This window comes from Bidens hawaiensis, unplaced genomic scaffold (assembly GCF_021521415.1).
Source record: "Bidens hawaiensis isolate Kalapana, Puna unplaced genomic scaffold, B.hawaiensis_p1.1 tig00001842_1, whole genome shotgun sequence".
NCBI lineage: Eukaryota > Viridiplantae > Streptophyta > Magnoliopsida > Asterales > Asteraceae > Bidens > Bidens hawaiensis.
The window spans coordinates 3,444,327-3,454,168 of NW_027491102.1; the positions used below are offsets into that span (position 1 = coordinate 3,444,327).

The 9,842-nt window shown below is 36.8% G+C and overlaps 1 protein-coding gene across 1 annotated transcript; it reads left to right on the forward strand.

The window, feature by feature from the left end:
- The first annotated feature begins 1,127 nt into the window (after positions 1-1,127).
- Positions 1,128-3,106, forward strand: LOC143598162 (protein FAR1-RELATED SEQUENCE 5-like). The gene is made up of 4 exons (XM_077076455.1): positions 1,128-1,379; positions 1,680-2,228; positions 2,341-2,611; positions 2,934-3,106. Exons 1-4 carry the CDS (start codon positions 1,128-1,130, stop codon positions 3,104-3,106), a joined length of 1,245 nt encoding a protein of 414 aa, XP_076932570.1.
- The last annotated feature ends 6,736 nt before the right edge of the window (positions 3,107-9,842 follow it).

Sequence of the window (9,842 nt, forward strand, 5' to 3'; positions counted from 1 at the left end):
TCTAGATCATGTCATGGCCTTTTGATATGCGTCAGTCTAACAAATTATGACCCAACAATCTACAAACCATAGTTACCGTAACTAATGAGAAAATATTCGGCCAGTTGAGTGTTCAACAGGGTATGAACCATGAAGGTTAGACTTAATAAAGTATAATGTTTCCAGAGTTTCTTTAATATAATGTTTGTTATCATCCTCCATTTATTAGTTTTTAATTAGATTTTTCAATTAATTTTAAATGTAGAAGAGGTGCAAGATGTGCATCCTAACTATTGCTACACACCTGATGGGACCAAACAATAGATTCCAGATGTTCCAGCTGACGAGAAACCTTATGTCGGGCTATTTTTAAAACTTGGGATGATGCTTTTAATATGTACAAGGCATACGCTGCTAAAGCTGGTTTTGATGTAAGGAGGTCAACCACAACATGGACAAGGGGTGTTATTTCTCATAAGTACATTGTTTGCAGCAAAGCCGGTAGCCCACGCTGTAAAGATGTGGATACCTTGGAAACTTCATCATCGTCTTCTAAGCGCCGGAACAGTAATATCAAGGTTACTGGTCGCAATGCATATATTAGACTTAAAGTTCCATCATGCTCCGTGGGGTTCGAGATATATAATTTTTCAGAGGCTCATAATCATGGACTTGTCGATGATTTTAATATGGATCTAACTAGAGGAAGAAAACAACTACAGTTTTCAGACAAGGAATTCATACATTGTCTTCAAACTACGGGTTTCAGTCCAACCGTTGCTCACCGTGTGCAATCATCTTTGAAGGGTGGCCAGCACTTGGTAGCGGGATCAAAGACCGACTTTAAGAACCATGCTCGCAATGTAAGGGATGTTATTGCTGATGTGAATGCTCAAATGGTGGATAGGTTTAACCACAACACGAGTCATTTGGAGGATTTTTTTTCCAAAACAAAGCTGTTGACGGCGTGCTATTGTCAATATTTTGGTCTGATGGCATATCAAGATGCAACTACAATATGTTTGGTGAAGTTTTAGCTTTAGATGCTACATACAATACCAGCTGGTAATGATCGTCGAATAATGTTTATTATTAACATCCTTTGTTATTGTTTTATTAATCAAGTTTTTTGTTACTACAATCATAATATGATTTTTGTTCCATTCACGGGCGTTGATTGCCACAAAAAATGTGTTACTTTTGGTACTGGCTTGTTACATAATGAGACAATTGACTCTTATAAGTGGTTACTAAATGCTTTTGTAACATCTCATGGCAAGCAGCCGCAGTTGGTGTTGACAGATCAGGATGCAGCTATGAAACAAGCAGTTTCCACTATTTTGACTGAATCTACATACAGACTGTGCATGTGGCATGTCACAAATAAAATACCTATTAAGGTATGTATATGCGTTTCATTAGAATGGTCAGATTCAGTTTTTTTGACCGATGGGTTGATTGCATCCTAACATTACCATTTTTTTTAATTCATCACTGTATCTACCCTTTTTATTGATTTTTATTCAGTATACACACCTATTAGAAACTATATAATGTTGTTACATTTTGGACACTTACAATGCCCAATTTTGTTTCATTATCTTGTATTTACAAATTTATGTTGGCATCATTTTATTAACCTGGTACGGTGCCTACCGCATCAAACATATTACTGAATTGTTTTTTTTTTTAAGTTGAAGGGCAAGATGCAGGTTAATGAAGAAATCAGATGTCATGTTAATAAGCTGGTTTGGAATGTATTCATCAAGCCTGAGACGTTTGAGTCCAGATGGCATGAATTGATTGACGATTTCGACTTAAGCGAAAATAAATGGTTGAAAGACATGTTTGCTATTAGGGATAGTTGGGTACCCGCTTACTTTAGAGAGTTGCCAATGTGTTGTTTGATTAAGACTACATCTCGGTGTGAGAGTTCAAATTCAAAATTCAAAGTATATTCTAGCCATGGAAACAACCTTGTTCAATTCATGAACTGTTTTGAAATGGCTTTGAATGCTCAGCGACATGTGCAACGCGAACTACAGAATGATACCACAACAAAGAGACCGCCAATAGAGACTCGTTTGCCAATTGAGCGCCATGCTTCCTATGTCTACACTATAACAATTTTCATAGAGGTTCAGAAAGAGATTACAAAGGGACTTTATCACTGTGCACGTTCTGGTCTTGAGACAAAAGACGGACTAAACATTCACTACATCAATCACAACGACAAAAGGAATGGTTTTGTTGGTGAATTTAAGGCTCTTATTTTATCACGAAAACACCAATCTTTATGTTTATTGTTTACATAATTCAATGTCGTTAACTAGTAACCCTTTTTTATAATGTATTTTGCAGGTGTGTCACAATCCCAATGATGACACATTTTCATTTTCCTGTAAGGGTTTCACTCGTATTGGTTACATGTGTAGACACATCTTCAAAGTCTTCCAAATCGAGCTAATAGATGAAATCCCTGAAAAGTACATCCCAAAACGGTGGAGGAGTGACGTCCTACCATCGTCACTCTTCAAGATTGAATCAAGATACGGTGTCCCGGTTGATGAAAGGTCTAAACTAAGGCAACAGTTTTTGTCTTTGGCCAATCATTGCGCGGACCGGGCACGTGGTAACATAGACCTTCTTCCATCCTTGGTCGACCAAATGCAACAGATGAAAAATAACATATGGCAAAAAAATTTCTATAGAATCGTCTTATAATAGCAAGTCTGCTATAATCGAATATTTGGTTGGATACAAATACCCGAAAAAGTCACAATAACTCCACCGACAAGGATTAGAAATAAGGGTTCTGGTTTTTGCAAGCGCGAGATAGGTCCTGGGGAGAAGGCAAAAAAAATGCAAGAAACCAAAAAGGTTATGCAAAAAATGTAACAAACATGTTCACGGCCATGAATCACGTAACCATGATAAAACTATGCTGCTAAAAGAACAAAAACGAAAAGAGAGGGAGGAAAGGCGAAAAGTCAGGGACCAAAAGAGAAAAGAAAAGGCTGCAATGATGGACAAACAGGAAAGGGAATATGTGGAAAGTGACGAGACTATTAACACATTTGATGATTCTGATGACAACAGTGACACCCAATCGAGTTCTGATGAATGAAAGTGTTTTTGTTTATTTTTTTCCTTTTATATTTTACGGACCACAACCTTGTCTTTATCCTTTTTGTTTATTAAATAATAGTTTTCTTTATAAGTTCATATTTTTTTAATTACCTATGCACACACCCATTAGCAAATTTTCAATTCCTATTACATCTTCATTATGTCCGTATCTTGCTCTCAATCGATGCGCGAACGTTGGTATATCTCAATAACACCCATGGTTAACAAACGAATTTCTGAACCAAGATGTATATAAATTTCTATACAAATTGCATCACAAGTTTTGTGTGTATAACTTAATATCTAGTTGTGTACGTATGTTCAAAACATTTTACAAACTTTGTACGCCAAAGTTTTTTTAACATAGGTACCCACGTATGTCTCTCTGGAACACACCAACCTATGCTGCCACATACAGATTTAAACTATCTTCGGGTTAACAGTCCTTGTGTACGCAATCCGTTCATACATAATCCGTTTGTACATACGGATGTACGTAGCCATTAGCAATTAGCAAAATCTTGTTAACTATTATACGCTTGTGTCTCGATACGCACTGCTTCATGAACACCTGTTGTTCACCATGAATGTCAGAACCAAGGATCAGTGTGTTCAACCATGTGTACATACTTTCCTTTAGAAATTTTTATGTGTCTACCCGTATACCTACTTGTCTTTAAATGATCAACAACTTTTTTAAAACATGGTGTTTGCTCTTATAAAAGTATGTACCCATGTATCTTGCAATGTATGTTCAACTCTGCTTGTACATACGGCCACTTCAGCGGTAGGCACCAAAAGATGCTTTCACATGACATACAATACATCTGCTTGTATGCACATACGAACACACGTGTTCACAAATGTGCACACGTAACTCTAACAAACATCTGCATACATACTTTTGGCTACGCGCGTTAAGAGTTATGCGTACGCGCATTCGCATTCATATTGTACGTACCTACGCCGACATGATTGCACTTACATCCGTGGGTGTGTACGTCCATATAATAACATTCACGTCCGTACGCATATACATCGGCATCTACCAACATACACTTATATCTTTGTTTGTACGCTTCATGGCCTTACTTGTGTCTTAGCCCATCTCAATGGACTTTCGAAAGTACTTGATTCCTTCAGGCACGCCTGTGTCTCTATGCATGTGGTCCGACCAGGTAAGCACGCGAATCAACATACATTTGTTACCTACTCACGTTTGCCATGTATCTATCACGGTGTACATGTAATGGTTTGGCCGCTAACGTTGGGTAGCAGGTATCCACTAACATGTGTGCACACGGATTGTTATGTAGGCACATGTGTTTGGGTGGTGTCTGTGTAGGTTTTGTATGATAAAACACGCACATGCACCGCTTTTTAAACATGAACACACATCCAAGTTCACACACTTGTAAAATCAGTTTTACTAGTACGAATTATTTCACACAACTTGCTATTTGAGATTTGTCACTTGGTGTGTTGTCACTAAACCTGACTATGGATTTATTGGTGTCTTAAAAGTATCTGATTATGTAGTGTCGGTGCCTACACATTCACGCCAACTTATATTATCATATCGATGCTCCACATGTTATACACATTCAACTTTGTTTTAACACACGACACATTATCAAGATTTAACCATTTTTTGACTATCTACATCAAATTCATTATCCCATCTAACCGCTATATCCACTAGTTTTTGGCACGCATCCTTCAAATGCCAAATACATTAACAATAACCGCTACGACTTGCATACAACATCATAACCCAATTATCTATCGTTGGCAAATACAGACCATACACGCAAATTATTTTCACCACTTATCAACTACATTTGACATAACATAAAATTGTTGCTAACATAACTTCATAAGGTTACTTAAATCCGATTACATTACCCAAACACAAATCCAGCCTTGATAAATGGTTGTAACATCACAAACGAATACACATCAGATCACATCCGTTTACGTAGCCCAAACAAAACATAGTTTAAATGTTTAACCAAAAAGAACTAAAGACATAAAACCATAAAACATAAAAGCAGAAAACATAGAACCATTAAACTTAGGTAGTAGCCTTTAGGTTGTCAAACTTTCGTCTTTAATCAGCGCTTCATCGATAATCCTTTTATGCTTGTTTATGGCAGCTAGTAGAATCTTGGCTGTGTACTTTACCCTTAAGCCGAGTGACACCTTTTTAGACCTCAATGAACCATCACCTAGCCCACAACTACAGTTCACTCCACCCATGAACATCTCCATATGCCTCATCATAAACAACCCAGACTCCTCGCAACCCTTTATCGTACACTTTAACGTCAACCATCTTTGTTCTACATCCTCCATTGCAATTGCTTTTGTATGATCGACAATTGTCAAATAGCTCACAAAAAACTCCTTCTGCATCCAACACCAATCATTTAACTTACAACTTGGAAATTTACCCTCAAACAATAAAAAAAATAAACAAAACTAGTATACAAATCAAAACATACTAACCAGTTTCATGATCGTACGCGTGCATACACCAACATACTCTTCATCCAACTTCTTCTCTGCTTTCGACCGGCGTTTGTTTGCTGACTTGTCATGTCACACCCCGACCAAAGACGATGTAACATGCCGAGGTGTAACGATTTCCCATAAGCGCATGATACTATTTTAAGCGATAATATTTAACAAGCTCATTTAAATTTCACAACATCGAAATGTCACATAACATACTTGTTCATAAGATAAACATAACAAAATATAGCAAATAAATATTGTTCATTTTTTTGCTACTATCCTAAATGTCTTGATGACGTTCTCTCCAACTCCATAATCAACCTAAATGAAAACCTGTAACATTTCATAAAATAAAGTGTATCAACACAAAGGTTGGTGAGCAGTTCATAGTTTTGAGCATATAGGTATATAATAAGAAAAGCCACAATCTTGTATACGAAACAACAAATAAATAGCAATAATTTGGATAATATGAAGTCGCTAATAAGAATACATTAACGGCACCGTCTATAAGAGAATACCAAATAGAATCGGATTTCATAAGGTCGTTAATAAGAATACATTAACGGCATTGTGCTAAAAGAGAATACCAGATAGTTCACGGGTTTATGAATCAACCCTCCAAAAGAGATAAAACACATAAGCATATAAGCATGGAACACCAAATTGATCATTTATTCAAGTAAAGTATACAATAACAGTTGTGGTTTAAGATTTAAGTATAAAGCATTTAATTTGAATAAGTATGAAATGTCACCCCCAAAACGAAAGATGGAAGATGGGGAATAAAAGTACTCACGTTCAAGAAATAAACTTGAAAGGTTGGTAAATTGGAGTTAACCGGAATGACAAGTTTTACGAGCAAAGCCTAGATAAAAGAAAGTCTTGAATTAAAAGTTGGTTTTGAAGGTCTTTAAATAAAATAAATGTTGAGAAATGTAAACAATTAAAGTTCAAGGTTTAAAATGTAACTATTTACGTATTTATAATAACAACCGTTTCAAAATGTAAGTTTGCTCGAAACCGGGTTAAAGTATATAACCTTAATATTTACTCAACCAATGTTAAGTAATAAGGTGGGTAAAATGAAAGAATGCAAGTCCCTTTGGAAAAAAGATACTAAAACGGGTTTTAACGAGTGTTCGGGTTGTTGGTTCGGGTCTTGATAATTAGTCAAACCCAAAGTCAACTTTCCAAAATATTAAATGTTATGAGATAACTCATAAAATTAAGTAAGACTTAATCAAGTATGTAGTTCTATTGTTTTAGAACTAACAGCGTACGTTAAGCGAGTGTTCGGTTTTGTCGGTCCAAACTTTGTTATGAGATCAAGTTGGATACAACATTTCCAAGTACTTAAGGAAATTATTAAAATCAGTTTGCAAACAGTTTTTAAAGAAATATACAAGTCTTGATAGCTAAAAACATACTTGTGTGTCTTAGGCGAGTGAAAATCGGTTCAGTTCGGTTTAGTTCGGTTTCCATCTCACAATAAGTGAATAGATGGTTTCCACATGCCCAAATATCCAAGAACTTGTATAATAATGTACAAATGAAAATACTTAATTTTTACAACCGAAAAGTTAACAATAAACTCTTTAAACAAAAGTTTGGTTTTTGGTTCTAGTTTCGGGTTAAGACCAAGGTTAGAATCTACAAACCCATAACCATAGAACTCATAAAAATGATTTTATAAACTGGGATCGAATATTAAATATGCTTAAACAAGTATTTAACAAAAACTAGTAAGCAAAGTTTGGTTTACGGTCTAGAGCTATTTACGGTTAAACCGAGGCATAAACTCTTAGATCTCATAACCATGGAACTTGTAAATAAACTAAAATGAGCAGAAGTTAAGCATGGTTAGTAAGCAATAATAAAGTTAGATTGTTAGGTGCGGAAATTATATAACAAAGACCACGAACGTCCTCCATGTAACCTTGCCTTACGAGGTCCGAAACCTCACCGATCAAGACCAGAGAAGTAACTACCAAAGGTAACAAGGGGTGTATATTATATATATGTTATGCCATAGGCTTCAAGTATTAATAAGAGTTAGCAAGTTAATTAAAATGAAAGACTATGGTTAGTTTGACTTGGGAAGTCAAACTACCAAGAATAACTACCAAGAATATGAAGAACAACCTTTGAATCTTAAAAATTGAGAGAGAATTTGGAGTAAAAGCAAGTGTAAAATGAAGAAGATGGGTGTGTATATATAGGGTATGGGTCAAAGCTTCTTTGCAAGGTTCTCTTTCATGTTTACATGCAAATAGGTTGGTCAAACAAGCAAGCAAAGCACAAAACAAGGAAAAACGAAAATAATATTGCAAGTGTCACTAGGGGCCGCGCAGGGTGGGTTGGTCCAGCTCGTCTTGTGTGGTTCGTTACGCGTCCCGGAAGTTCATTTTTGATGTAATTTGATCGTTTTAAAGACGTTTTCGAGTCCGTACAAGGGGTTTTTCAAATTGAACAAACAAGAATGATTTAGTAACATCAAAATCCAATATTTTATATATCATAAGTTTTGGTTTACAAAACGAGTCGGTTTACATGATAAAACGAATACAAATACGAATACAAACGAGACCCGAAATTTGACGAATGTCACATGTTAACACTATCTAACACACCAATAGCTAAATTTTTCACATCAAAACACACCAGATAGCTGTGGTCACCGGACACAATAGGTATAACAAACATCTCATATGGTCTTATTTTTAGTTTATTCGCATCGTTTTTTCATTGCGCGCCTAACACTCTCCTTGATCATCCCAACACCCATTGTGAACATGACATCTTCAAATCCAATCATGCTACCCTTCTGTAAATAAAACATAACCAGTTAATAATTAGGTTATACTACTAACGCCTGCCACACAATATTGACAAACATAGCTCACACCTAGACTGTACTTACCGTGCACCAACTCCAACTATATACTAGACACACCTAACTATCTTCACAACATTTTCGACGAGAACCTATGTGTCTTTAACTAACGTGCCCATCACAACTAGGTCCCTAATCGCTTCCCATCTATCTACCACGTGCACTGTCCACTAACATTGTACACCAACACACCAAAAATTACTAGTATAAAAATATTTCAGCCTTTATGATTAGATGAAACTTTCACGACTTACAAGCTCGATGGGTCCAAGGAACAACTGATACAATGACGAGTCGCTCCTATTCGCCTACCCCTCATTCATTACCATGGAGAAACATGTGATTGCGTTGCTACTTATCGCCATGTTGGGCTGCATTGACTCAAACGCACCTCTATATCCTGCCACGCCTTCATCAGTAACAAAAACGTCTTCCCTACACAGAAACACAACTTGGTTACAACCATTAACGCCGACATATTAACAAAATATGAATTGCAACATAAGAACTTACGTTTTAGGACCACCAGTCACATGTATGTATCTCCACACCAGTGTTTTAGATTTTTCTTCTTTACTCTTAATGTCCACCGGCCTTTTCGTATACGACGATCTAATCCGGTAGCTCTGACGTGTTTCTCCTTTCTCCCTTAAGATACCTTTACCTTTTTGTGCAAGCATTCTTGACAACACACCCAAGGGTACGTGCTCAGTATCACTGTCCATCTCTTGTTTATCTTCATTCGCCTGTGTCCTCAACTCATCATCCACCAACCTTTTATCAACTAACATTGTTGTTGTGGTTGGTGTCTTCAGCGAATTCCCTTCACCAACTTGAGTTAGTCCCAAACTAAATGTAGGCTCATCCAAATTCTCAACAATTTCCGACATCATATTCATCGTCGACCTACCACTACCACTCCCACCAACAAATCCACAAACTCCACCACTCCCGCCTCCACTCCCACCTACACTTACCTTGTCCAAACTATCACAAATTTCTTTAACTACTTCTGGATCACTCCAAAACTGTGAGCTAATAGGTTCAGTCGCACATACACTAACAACTTCTCTTGAAGCATTTTCTCCTTTTCCTTCTACCTTATTACTCAGCCCCTTCTCCAGGTTATTCTCGTTGCTCTTACCATGACTCCCCTCTTGATTGCAAACTTCCATTTGCTGAGCGGTTTCTACCTGCACCTCCATCAGATTGCCACCTTTTTTATCTCCACATGTACCAACATCAGTTAGCCACCCCGATTGTGTTACAACTGTTTCCTTGTACTTGTCAGCAATTACAACTAACTCATCATTTCCTGGAT